This window comes from Aquila chrysaetos, chromosome 24 (assembly GCF_900496995.4).
Source record: "Aquila chrysaetos chrysaetos chromosome 24, bAquChr1.4, whole genome shotgun sequence".
NCBI lineage: Eukaryota > Metazoa > Chordata > Aves > Accipitriformes > Accipitridae > Aquila > Aquila chrysaetos.
This window is the reverse complement of record NC_044027.1, coordinates 5580448-5593569: the sequence shown is the minus strand read 5'-3', so window position 1 is coordinate 5593569 and position 13122 is coordinate 5580448. Positions and strand designations below refer to the sequence as shown.

At 42.1% G+C, this 13122-nt stretch overlaps 1 protein-coding gene across 5 annotated transcripts in view; it reads left to right on the top strand.

Moving 5' to 3' along the window:
* KCTD20 (potassium channel tetramerization domain containing 20) overlaps positions 1–12782 on the top strand; it is a 31068-nt gene extending 18286 nt beyond the window's left edge. For 4 of the 5 annotated variants that reach the window (XM_030000592.2, XM_030000593.2, XM_030000589.2 and 1 more), the window contains exons 2-8: positions 3651–3850; positions 5148–5427; positions 6324–6426; positions 6948–7068; positions 8032–8229; positions 8745–8855; positions 9463–12782. In XM_030000592.2, coding sequence (XP_029856452.1) covers positions 3700–3850; positions 5148–5427; positions 6324–6426; positions 6948–7068; positions 8032–8229; positions 8745–8855; positions 9463–9755 — 1257 coding nt within the window. In that variant the 5' untranslated portion in view covers positions 3651–3699 and the 3' untranslated portion in view covers positions 9756–12782. The remainder of the gene's footprint in view (positions 1–3650; positions 3851–5147; positions 5428–6323; positions 6427–6947; positions 7069–8031; positions 8230–8744; positions 8856–9462) is intronic. The other variant, XM_030000595.2, reaches the window with a different exon arrangement.
* Positions 12783–13122: the final 340 nt, after the last annotated feature.

The window sequence follows — 13122 nt, the reverse complement described above, 5'->3', positions numbered from 1 at the left end:
TGTTAGGAGCAATGAGCAGTTAATATTTGTAAAAAGCTTTGAAGATGAATAGTGCTAATTATTATTTATAGGTATTCATTCTCACTGCGGGTAGTTCACCTTGATCCTGGGCATGAAAGGAGACCAGGACATTTGTAAACTGGTCAGGCATGAGTGTGGCCTTCTGAAGTCTTTATGTACTAGTTTCCCTACTGGGTTGTATGCGTGATTGCAATATATTTGTCATGTTAAATGACTAGTTTGGGTATTTATTGTACCAGCCAGATGTGCTAAAGGAATACTTACTCATTTACCTCAATTCTGCTGACATGCAATGTGTAGGATTTGGGCATGCCAAGAGGGGACAGAAGACAAGAAAACGCCATTAGCCTGGCCCAAGTTGGATTATCAGCAGGACTGAACGTTCAGCTTCCCATAGATTTAATGAGGAAAGTCAGATCTGATGCTTGTAAGAGCCACCACAACTGCAAAGAGCATCTGTTTCTGAATCTTCCCATCACTGCAGTTTTTAGCACTTTTCACTGGTGCTAAACTTAGTGTAACAGAAAAGAATGAGCAGAAAGGTGTCAAACACTGGGGCTTTTTTCCTAAAAATCCTGCTTAGCAGATTAAGCCGAAAAAGATCAGGGAAAATTCATGTATTGTAGTTCCTGCATATCTGATGATAGTTCTATAAATAATCTCTGAGATATTGTAGTAGAGGGCTCTGCTGAATGGCACTCAGGGTCTCTTGAACTGTGCTTTAATTCAGAGCTTAAGGTGATGAACAAAGATTGCAACATTCATCAAACCCAGTCTGATGGTTGTGAAAATTCAGTCTGTAGGCGTTTCGTGCTGTTCGACATCACTTAAAAAGAGCTTATAAGGCAGGCCTCTTGTGAAGTTATGGAATGTAAGTGTCCCTTGATAAAGCTGCTGTTTGCCTGGGTATAAACTGCTTATTGATCTGACTCCCTGCCTAAATTCTCCTCTCTGCTAAGTAATGTATTAAATAATCGAGAGACCGTTCAGACAGCGCAAGTGGAGCTTATTGGCGGAACTGCAGCAATGGAGCACTCCTGAAAGAAAGAGGCCTAAGAAGTAAATTTTATGCTTATCAAGTTTTCTTAATAGAGTTCTTGTCAGCTCACAGAGCAAATCCTGTTCCCAAGTGAGTGTGTTAGCATCTCAGTTTTATCAAGGAGCTTGTTTCGATACAGAAAAGTTGCAGGGAGGGGGAGAGTTCCTGAGACACAAGCCAGTACACTGTTTGTGTTCTTCCTGACAACTAGCTAGTCTCAAGAACGACTCCTCTTAAGGGCTTTCCCAAGATAATTACATATCCACTCGACAAGGATATTTTTTTCCCCATCTCAAAACACTTTTGCCTAACTCAATCAAACTGCAGTTTTTAAAAATATGTTTTGCCTTTCTGTGCATTTACCAAATTTTAAAGCATTTTGGTCAAAAAGTACAGCATAATTACAATGTTTGAAGTTCAGTGAATGTGTTTGAAACCACAATATTAGTTGTATAAATAGTTTAACATTTGCAGCCTGGAAAACTTGAAATTTTCTCACAATAATTGAAATAGACTATATGAAATAGGGGAATGGTTGCATTTTTGTTGCTATGTTTGAAATTATCAATGTATCAATGAAATTACCAATATACAGGATGTGGGTTTGCATATTTGGGGTTACTTTAAAGAGTATTTTCTGCATATTCTGTGTGTTTACTCATTTATATAGTCATTCCTGGGATGGTAGGTTTGTCCTGCAGTTGTATGAGTGGGGCAGTTGGTGCATTGCACATGCAATTGGTATGTTCTGCTTGGATACTGGGGATTCCACACAGCCATGTCCCACTGCCCATGGCCCAAGAGCAGCCTGCTGGCCTTTCTTGCTACCTCTTTGCTGGTCTGACACATGAGAGAAGAGGGTAAAGATTGCACAGGTTTATTCACAGGTAGTTTGTGTTGCCCTTAGCTCAGGCAAAAGGGGATGGATTTGTTCAGGTGTGAGCAAAAGCAAGGCAGCATTCACGGGGACTGCTGGGTTTCTGATGGGACAGATGAGGGGTTTTCTCCGGGGTCCAGGCAACCAGTGCAGTTGGCCCAAGAAAGCAGCCTGGAAAGTGTCAGGAGACGGAGTTTTCTGAGCCAACATTGGGTATTTGGTGAGAGGCGAGGTGGATAGTGATGCACTGCATGCTGTTAAGTTTGCTGGAACTAAGATGACCCTCACAGGCTCCTCGTGTTGCTGTTCCTACCAGTCAGCCAGGGCCTTTAAAAAAGGAAAGAGTATAGTAGCTTTTCACATGGCTTTGCTGTTGCCAAAAATCTTCCTTCTGATGAATATCACATGATGTGTAAGCAACAGACTTTCTAAAAATATACAGATATAATAATGCTGGCAACTTAGTATTTGTTTTATGGGACAAGGGGAAGGAATTGTTATTCCTTTTTTAAATTTCTAATTAAGAATTAAATGCTTACACTGACTGCCAGTAATGATGGGCTTGAAACCCACCACTGAACTGCTCATTAAGGCTTTCATGCTCAGCAGGTCCTGACCAGAAAACTCGCCAACTCTTATTTGGCATTTTGTTGTTTTATTAGTGCTATATTTTATCTGGTTTGTATCTAGCCATGTCTGTGTTCTGCCATGCTTTATAGATGGCACCCGCAGGCCCTGGAGTCTTAATTCATCCAAGAAAAAGACACAGGACAATTGTTCTGCAGGGGGGAAATTGGGAAAATTCATTAATGAGAAAATTGGTGGTTTATGTTTGAAAGAGTGAAAGCAAAACACTTCAAGCCAAGAAAGGAGAGCTGGTTTTTGTCCAAGGCAATAGCAGGACAAAACACATGCCAAAGAGAGAATGAGGGAAAGGGTCAGTGCTAGGAGATACAAAGGAGTGAAGTGGGTCTTAAAGATAGGAACATGGAAGAAGAATTTCACTTGAGTGAAATGGCCAAACAGCAAAAATGGAAGATGTCTCTGTGCATATGCTGAAAGAACATTTAAGATTTGAATGGCATTGGTTAAAGCATTGTATGTATCGGACTGAGCCAGGGTGCAATGGATATAAGGCTGCTGCAGTCATGGCTGGTTTATGTGGTATGAGGATTTGTTGTAGGACTATGTTGGGTTAAATAGTGGGGTGAGCACAATATCATGAGAGGGGGATAAATCAAGAAGGAGGAAGACAAAAAAAAAAAACAAAACAAACAACAATGACTGGGAGTAGAGAACCGCCTAGTCAAACCTCAGAGTGGTTAAGAGGCAATGCCTGAGCTGTTAACTGGGAAGATGTTGTGTATCAGGGTATTGCCATGTTACAGAGCTCATTTTGCCAGTGCTGGGAATTCAGAGATATATAAACATTTTTAAAGGGCTCTAGTGGTCTGGATGTCAGATAATTGCCAGGAAGGTATTTGCAGGAACACACGTGTGATCTAAAGACATCAGTGGCATTCGACTTTCTTTTAAAAAAGCAAAGGTTTATAGATGAAATAGACCCCTGGTTACTTTAAAACCTTTTCTTTCCCCCTTTCCTAGGTTAGTGTAGGGACATGACTAGCATCATAAGCCTCTCTGAAGCCCAGTTTGAACTTCATTGCTTGGGAGTTTCTTCCAAAACTAACCACCTGGTATTTTCTCTCCTAGCTCTTCTCTTAGGAAACGCAACCAACTCCTCACATCACGGAGGCCCAGCATGAATGTTAACTGTGCTGGTGGGACAGACTGGTCAAGAAATCTGGACTCCAGTCGCTCTGTGGAAAACGTAACTGTAGCAGTCCATGAGTCAGAAGAAAGTAATGTGGTGCTAGGAGGTCACAGCCCTGCTGCAGTTCCCAGGACAGAGGGTAAGGATAATGTCTTTAGCTTATAGTAATCTCTAAGGGAGAATCTTTTTTTTTTTTTTGAGAGGTGTTATGTTTTGGAAAAATTCCAGTATCCCAAGGCAGTTTGCACTGGGGAGTGCAGAATGTATGTACCCTGCTTTTGCCAGGCTGTTCTAAAGGACAAAGGTCCACAGCAGACTTTAGGGTCTTGCTGTCTTGGCAAGATCATCACATCCTGGCCAGCTTGCAGCTCTTTCTGAGGTTGTCCCTGAACAGATAAACTGAAAGTAGCTGGACAGTCCTGATGAGCTGTGTGCCCACCATGAACTGGGCATCAAGCACTCCTGGCTTAAACCACCTTTAGTGTGGTGTGTGCTTCTGCTCCAGCTTTCCTGTGAGAGTAGGTGTCAATACCTGGCGTCTGTGGGTCTATATTTCTAGCCTTGTTTAATTCCTGTGCTCCTGCTCTTTACACACTGAATCCATCTTGCTTTAACAAGGAGTATCATCATGGTTGTCGTGGTTTAACTCCAGCCAGCAACTAAGCACCACGCAGCTGCTCACTCACTCCCCCCCCACCCAGTGGGATGGGGGAGAAAATTGGGAAAAGAAGTAAAACTCATGGGTTGAGATAAGAACGGTTTAATAGAACAGAAAAGAAGAAACTAATAATGATAATGATAACACTAATAAAATTACAACAGCAATAATAAAAGGATTGGAATGTACAAATGATGCGCAGTGCAATTGCTCACCACCCGCCGATCGACAGCCAGCTAGTCCCCGAGCGACGATCCCCCGCCCCCACTCCCCCCAGTTCCTATACTAGATGTGATTTCACATGGTATGGAATACCCTGTTGGCCAGTTCAGGTCAGCTGCCCCGGCTCTGTCCTGTGCCAACTTCTTGTGCCCCTCCAGCTTTCTCGCTGGCTGGGCATGAGAAGCTAAAAAATCCTTGACTTAGACTAAACACTACTTAGCAACAACTGAAAAAATCAGTGTTATCAACATTCTTCTCATACTGAACTCAAAACATAGCACCATACCAGCTACTAGGAAGACAATTAACTCTATTCCAGCTGAAACCAGGACAATGGTTCATTTGGGAAATTTTTTATCCAAAATCCAACTGCTGGCTCAATTTGAAAATGCAGTCTAGTTTTATGTCATATAACATTACTCTGACAGTTAGGTATATTGACGTCCTTTGTTATTGTATGACTCAGTTTTGTCATTACAGTAGTAAGTGTTACTATGACATGATGTTTTTCAATAAATTATATCTTACCTGTGCAATATTCATTTGTCTCTCTCAGGTTTAGATTCTGAATGCCGACACACTGCTTGTCCAGTAAGTCCCCAGATCAGTAGCATGTTGTCTGCTCCTGAAGACACACAGAGCTGTCATTTCCAAGATGGAAATAAGAGACAGTCAGAATATTTTAATACCCAGGAACGCCATGGATGCTGCACTTTGTCTTCAAGCAGCAATTCACAAACAGTGGCTCCAGAGAAAGTGACGCTTGTGGTAGACGGCACTCGCTTTGCAGTGAATCCACAGATTTTCACTGCTCACCCTGATACTATGCTGGGAAGGTGGGTAATTTCCACTATTTTCAAGATAGCTCAAGGGGTGTCAAATGGTTGCTAAAATGGAACAAACCCCTAATGTTTGTTTTCCAGTCTCATCTATACACACAAGCGAAGCGAGGTTGAGCTCATTCAGAACTTGGCTGTGAGTGAGGCCTTGAAGACAAGACCAGATGTAGAGAGAGTTGGTAGTTCTTTAGACAACATTCTCCCTTCATTCCACTTCCTTCAAACAGTGTGCACTTTTAGCTAGACATGGTCTGCTTTTGCTTTCTCTCCAAGTGTTTGCCTTGTTTATAAGTACTACATCTGTTCACTGCTGATAAATTTCCTTCCAGAATGGGGAAAATGATAATGCTCCATCCCCCTTCTGCTATTATCTTATAATACTCTCCCTTTAAGAGAAGTTACTCAGCTCCCTGTAACATAGCTTAAAGGTTGGAGCCTACTGATGCAACAAGAAGCACTCGTTTTCTCTGTTGCCAGCACTTTCACCCATCTCTGACCACAGGGAGACAAGATCTGGTGGATTACTGACCCTTGCACAGGTCGTTGTATAAAACAAGGGATGAAAAGGCGTGCGATGGTTATCTTGCATAGCCTCAGTGAAAGGGCTTTATTGCCAGGGTATTTTCCGACCCAGGGTTGAATGGTCTGTTCCTTTGAGCTGTGGCTTGTTCCTTACAATACAGTAGCTATAGCGACAGGCAGAGTCCAGCTATAGGAAGACTTAGGTGAGACAGCTCTTGTGCTCATTTACTATGTAAGAGATTTGAGTATAGGTTTCAAGTTACTGCATATATGTGTCTGCTGGTTTTGTTTAACCTCAGTGCACCTATTGGTCTCTAGAATTAATGCATTTAACTACACTTGTGCACTTACATAGATTTTTATCTTTTCAGAATGTTTGGACCAGGAAGAGAATATAATTTCACCAGGCCAAATGAAAAGGGAGAATATGAAATTGCAGAAGGAATTAGCTCAGCTGTGTTCCGGACTGTGCTGGTAAGGAGATTTTTGCAGATTGAAAAAAAACCAATCTGTTTGTCACATGTGCAAAACTGAGCCATCTCCCAGGCAGCTGCATACCCCCTCAGACATATTCTTTTATTACTGTTCTGCGTTGTGATTTTTTTTTTTTTTTAAATTATAATAGACTTTGGTATGAGTCATCATTTCACATATTTGCTCATGTTGCCTTTTACCTTTCTTGTGTCATGCCATTGTAGTTCCTGAGCTGTGTCCTGACCTTGTGGTTGCATATAAATGCATATTACGTATGAGATGTTATTAAACCCTATGCCATGGGAAAATTTTTAACTGCAGCTCACCATTTATCAGACCCAAGAGGATCTGCAATGAGGCTAGATTCTCGGACAAGCAGGGCTGGTTTTACTGTTCACAGACCTATATATAGCCTCTGTAACTCTCAAATGTTGGTTAACAAAATAAAGAACTAATTAAAAATTATCAGAGTCCAAGCTATTCTTAATTTTTCTCTCCAAAACCTGTCCTTTTATTTGCAGGATTATTACAAAACCGGAATCATTAACTGCCCTGATGGGATTTCCATCCCAGACCTTCGAGACACATGTGATTACCTCTGCATAAACTTTGATTTCAACACAATCAAATGTCAAGATTTAAGTAAGTATGGAGAGAAATCAGCTCTTAGGAGATCATCTGCATGGTGTTGAGCACTCTGATCCTGACTCAGTGCATTGCTTAATCATGTGCTTTAGTTTGAGCATGAAGGTATGGACTCCACTAGGACTGACGTATGCATTGCATTTAAACAGCTTCCTTTTTTGCTGCATCAATCCCAAGTGAAGTGATTGAATCCTGCAGAATGCAGACACCGTGCCCAAAAAAGCAAATTGAAATTGTAAAAATTCTAGTCTCTTCTTGTAACAGAGGCTGAGAAGAAGAGCTCGCTGTTACAGCCAAACAAAATGAAGGCTAAAAGCAGGGTTATAACTCCTATCTAAAATGTACCAGAGAATCATGAATAATTTAAGCTCATGGATGATGGGCAGAGCAGGAACCAAAGACACCAAAGTTGGAAAGTAGTAGAGAGTTCCCAGTCATTAAGGGATTGGGAGCAGCTTTTTGGGTATGTATGTTGGCAAAAAAAAGTACTTTTAACATATGCAAATCTGTGAAAGGCACTATACTGAAATGAGGCATATGGTATCGTAGCACAGGCCTTGGGTGGAATTTCCTACCCTGTCCTCTAATCAGTGATCACAGAGAAGGTAGAAAATGTGCTTTCAAGGACAGAGGTTGTTGCTGGAAATTCAAGTTAAGTATCATAATGAATTAATTATTCAGTCTGTTACTGTTGCGCTGTATTGATTGGACCTTGGTGGTTTTTTTAATGGTAATGTAATGGTTCTACCATGTAATTTACATTCCATTTGAAATGCAGTCTCATATATCTGATTTTGCCAATTCTGGAGCTGGAGACTGTTGATGCATCTGAACATATGTTAAGGAGTTTGTCTAAAGAAGAATGCAGGCTGTGCTCTTGAATGTATCTGGAAAGTGTAGAGCTGGGACATATTTTCATACTGTGTAAAAAAGCTCATCATATGATTTATGTCTCATTAGGTGCTCTGTTACATGAGCTCTCCAATGATGGTGCTCACAAGCAGTTTGATAGCTACCTGGAGGAGCTAATTCTGCCTATAATGGTGGATAGCGCAAGGAAAGGGGAACGTGAATGCCATATTGTTGTGCTGACAGATGAAGACACCGTGGACTGGGATGAAGACCATCCACCTCCAATGGGAGAGGAGTACTCGCAAAGTAAGGGCTCTACGCTGGGGCTCCTCTCTGTGTTCAGCACACACCCAGACATCTGGCCATAAGGAAAGGACCTGTTGCCCAAACAGCAGTCTTTCCCCAGGAAGAGACGCTGTCATATGGAGTCCTGTTCTGTACATTCCTTCTGAACTGGTGGCTGCTAGAGGCAGGATACCTGGCTAGTTAGAGCTTTGGTCAGTCTGCCTGCATTGGTAATGACAGCACTCGCTGCATCTTTTCCTTTTGTTTGCTGCCTCTCCCTCAGCCTTTTCCCAGCTCCCTAGTGAGTGAATACTCTTTGCTTTACTCTTTGCCATCACCACCCATTCTATCCAGACTGTAATGTGCATCGCTACCCTCCCACCAAGGAAGTGCAGCTAACTGCAGTGGTGAGAACAGATACCCGAAGTAGTTCTTGGAAACTAGACCTGGTTTTTGGCACTCCCACAGCTGAGCATGTAAAAAATGGGGAGAAGGTCCCTCCTTGTAGATTCTAATCACCCTTTTTATTTCTCAAGTCCTTTACAGTTCCAAGCTGTACAGATTCTTCAAGTACATTGAGAACCGTGACGTTGCAAAAGCTGTGTTAAAGGAACGGGGCCTGAAAAATATTCGCATTGGCATTGAAGGTAAAGTATTTCTTCAGAAAGGAAATTCTACAACAGGTGACTCCATAGTCAGTAAAGCCTGGTTTCCTCTGGACTCTAGGCATTTCCTGTTTTGCTCTGTGTTTTACTAGGCCTTTATTTTCATGAAGCTAGTAGAAGCTGGACATGTTCCTTCACCTCTATCATGTTACACTGAAATTGGCTAGGAGGCTCAAAAGTTAAGGGCAAATGAAAGATGTGTGCCATGTACCAGCAAGCCTTTGTCTCTTTAGGACTGAGTAAACAGGAAACGGGAGTCAAACACTTCCGCTTGCTGATCCAAGCATTCCCTTAGGGAGCTTCGAGAACGTTGTGCTCTGTCCTTGGAGGCTCCTATTTTTGTAGTAGCTATGTTTGTTCACCAAATGGTAATGCTGTGCAGCCATTGATCATATGACTACACACAATGCTGCAACATCTTTCCAGGAGAAAAGAAAGGAAGCCAATAATGTGGCATGTGAGCATTTTTCTGCTAAGTCCCCCCCTTCCCCCATAATCACTCCTGCCTGGCTGTTCTTCTGGGATCCTGTTGTCCCTTTGTGCAAGTCAAAGGGGTGTAGTGCAACTGACTGGCTGTCTGTGTTTTCAGGATACCCCACCTGTAAAGAGAAGGTGAAGAGGAGGCCTGGTGGCCGGTCAGAAGTGATATACAACTATGTTCAACGGCCATTCATCCAGATGTCATGGGAGAAGGAAGAGGGCAAAAGCCGTCATGTTGATTTCCAGTGTGTTCGGAGCAAATCTCTAACAAACCTAGTCACTGTGGGTGATGACGTTTCAGAGGACCATGAGGTTATAATGCATCACCCCCCACAAGTAGATGAACTCGACAGGCTAAACGCACCGTTCTCCCAAATGGCTGTTAACGATCTTCCAGATTAGTTGTGGCTCAGGGTGAATAGTCCTGCTTGATGTTGGAACATCTCAGCATAGTTTCATCCCAGGTGATGGAACACAGACTCCTGCAAGGTGCTTTATCCTCGTTCATGCTCTTACTACATTGTCATATTTCAAGCATTTTAATAAAGAGCCACACTCCATAGCCTAATTGTGCAATCAAAAGCAACATCTCCTCAAACAAAAAGGAATTGTGCTGTTTGTTTCTACTACAAAGGCTTCCAGATTGGTGGGTGCTGAATATTTTACCTAAGCTTCTAAAAGAGGAGCAGAAGTATTTGGAAACGTCTTGTTTGACATCAGAGGAAATTCTGGGCCTGTCAAGACAAAGTTTTCCTTTACCATTAGGCACTTAGCTTGCTTTTGTGATAATCAGTTACAAAGGACCGAACATCAAAGCAGGACAGATGATACTCTTTCATCAACCAGCAGAAATGTAGCACAGTTGTGACAGCAAAATCCTGAGTGTGGAGGAATGACAGCAAAATCCAGAATGTGGAGGAATCTGTTTATACTGCCACCTGGCTTTGCATCCAGCATGTTGTACTGCTGTTCTAGGGAAGGATGAATTAGTTCAATAGGAAGCATATGCCTGTTCACAGGAATTTCCCATATATACTTCTCCATAGGGTGGAATCACTGTTTTTAGGGATATTGTCTGTTAAGTTCAGTAAAATGAGTAGATCATGCTGAAGGAAAAAGCAAAAAAGAAGAGACACTAGTTGATATTTTACCAACAAAGTAAATCTGTTTGGTAGCTTATTAGATTTAAGAAGCATTCTAGAGGTGACTGTGCATGCTAAAGACTTTCAGTTGTCTCCTCCATCCCCCTGCTAAGACAAAAGCCAGTGGAGGAGCTCCCAGTACACACAGTCTACTACCTGAGTGAAATCCTTGGTATCATCAGTCTTAGTCAAAATTTCTGTAGACTCACCAAGGAGCACTCTACCGTTGCAGTTGTAAATGGCCAGCTACTTTCTTCCCATTTTGGAACATACTGGACCATTTTGCTGTCAGGCAGGTAAGAAATACCAATAGTAAACCAGCCTTCTGTAGAAAAAAATACACATACCTGGGAACAACTCTCCTTTGCTGCTCTGAATATATTATCCTAGTCTGTGGTTAAGGCTCTGTTCATTTTGGATTCAGGGCCAACAAAGCTGTGACTGTAAGTGTAGACATGCTCCAGGCTGGTTTAGCTCAGTTAGTTATATTAGAGCCTAGCTGGTCCTGTTCCTGCAGCATGGAGTTACCTGTAGGCTTGCTTAACCCCCTGATTAGCACACAGTGAGTTCAGTACTGCCACAACCGAGCTGCTACATCAGCCAGAAGAGGCCTGCCTTACAAAGCCATCATTTCTGATGGCTCTGTATAGATTTTACGTACACAAAGCGGAGTACTTAAACGTGGTGCTGGTGCAAAGAAAAGCTGAAACCTATTCAAAAAGAAAGAGGGAGAGAACTCCCTTGCAAAGTTGTTAAGTTCAGGTCAGTTCTGCTCTTGCAATTGACTGCTGTTGAAACCTGTAACACTTATGCATTGAGTTACCTGGTCATACCTGGCAAAATAGAGGTGGGAATCAGTCTTCCCCTAGAAGGTTTAATCCTTTGTTGTCAGGGTTGCATCATCAAGCAAATCTCTATTATTCTCCATCTGTCTGCAAAGTGTATGGTAGACTTAACATTGAAGATTGCTGTTACTGTTTTGCTGCTAAGGATGGGGGGGGGGTTCTAAGTGTAAGTAACATGACAATATCAATCACAAATTTTCTTGCAGGTTTATGAGTGTCGTTTTAGTGAAGAGTAACAAAATCTCTGCCAAGGCATATACTTGCCGATATATTTAGTTCCCATTTGTATGGATACATGTTCCATTATTTGCAGTCTTTCTGTTCTTAGCTTCTTTCCTAAGTGCAGCAAATAGATTTCTTCTTTTTATAAGTGCCTATGGGAAGATTTCCAAAAGTGCTTCAGGACCTCCTGAGAGTCCCAGGGGTTCAGATGCCCAGGTCCACCTGACTACTTTTGAAAAATCCTCCCTGTGTGTCATTGGATCAGTATAGAGAAGTGTCCTTCAGTATCTGCACAAAGATAGTGTGCAATCACTTTCCGTTACTGCTCTAGATGAATTTCTATTTTTATGGTAGGATGGAATACATATAGACCATTAACCTTCCAGCTAAGGGCCAGACCAAACCCATTACCTGCCTTGGTAACGACCTGTTCCTGTAAGTCAAGCAAAGGCACTGGTGAGACTGTCTGACCAGCAATGATGGAGCTTGTCCCCAGGCCCTCTGGAATTTTTTTGTGTATTTATTTTTACAGCAGTGTAAGTTCTAAGTAAACGTGTATTGGTATTGACCAACTGACTTGGAATTGGACTTTACACATGTTCTGCTCTAAGGACCTGAAATGTGCATGTTGTTGAGCACTACCCTACAGGACTGTGTCAAGGCAGCGGCTGCTGAGCATCTGACTTCAGTGGCACCTTATGGGATCTGACAGCTAAGTACCATATTCAGCCTAAACAAATGCCACGGTTGTCTGTCCCTGAGCCCAGTGTTAGCTAGGACTCTTGAAGGATTTGGCCAGTTGATTAGAAACAGTGATTGCAGACACTCAACTGCAACAGGCTGTTGCCTGAGAGCTAAAGACTGTCGATGCCTTGTAGGAGCTTGTTGGTACTCTGTGTATTGGACCTTCAGCATGGGATGGAGGTAGCCAGCTTCCATGATTTCATGCAGTTTTTACCACTCTAAAAAGCCCACTGTAGTTTATTGGCTTTCACAAGTAATTAAAGATAAATTTATATTTTTTTTTAGTAGACTGAGTCCCATTGGAACACTAAACCAAATTGAAAAAGTATGCATCTGCTTTTCCTCCTTCTCTCATGGTCACCTACTTCAGGTACAACATCAAGTTTTGTCTTATTCTAGATATACTGAAGTGTTACCCGTGGTGTGTATGAACTACAGATGTATGGTTTCTTTTCTGTATTAAAGTATAAATTATATGTGGCTTGTTTGGCTCTTTTAAAAATTGTTTTAAATGTGGAGTAGAAGAATGGGCAGGGGATAGATTGCTAGAAGGTTTTGTTTCCTTGCTTCCTAAAGTGTGGCTTGTGACCTCAAAGCCTTAGTAGTAGTTTTGCATCAGGCAGAGCCTGGCTGATTTGGCAGGAATCTCATGCAGCAGCTGCACAGAAGCGTTACTACCATTTGTGCTGAGAGAACCTCAAAGTTTACCAACTCAGTGCAGCGATGTTCTAAAAGCAGCACCTAGCACAGGTATGAGATGACACTATTTAACCCACAAACTATGCAGCATCTCTAACAGGCCCTAGTGCTATTTTT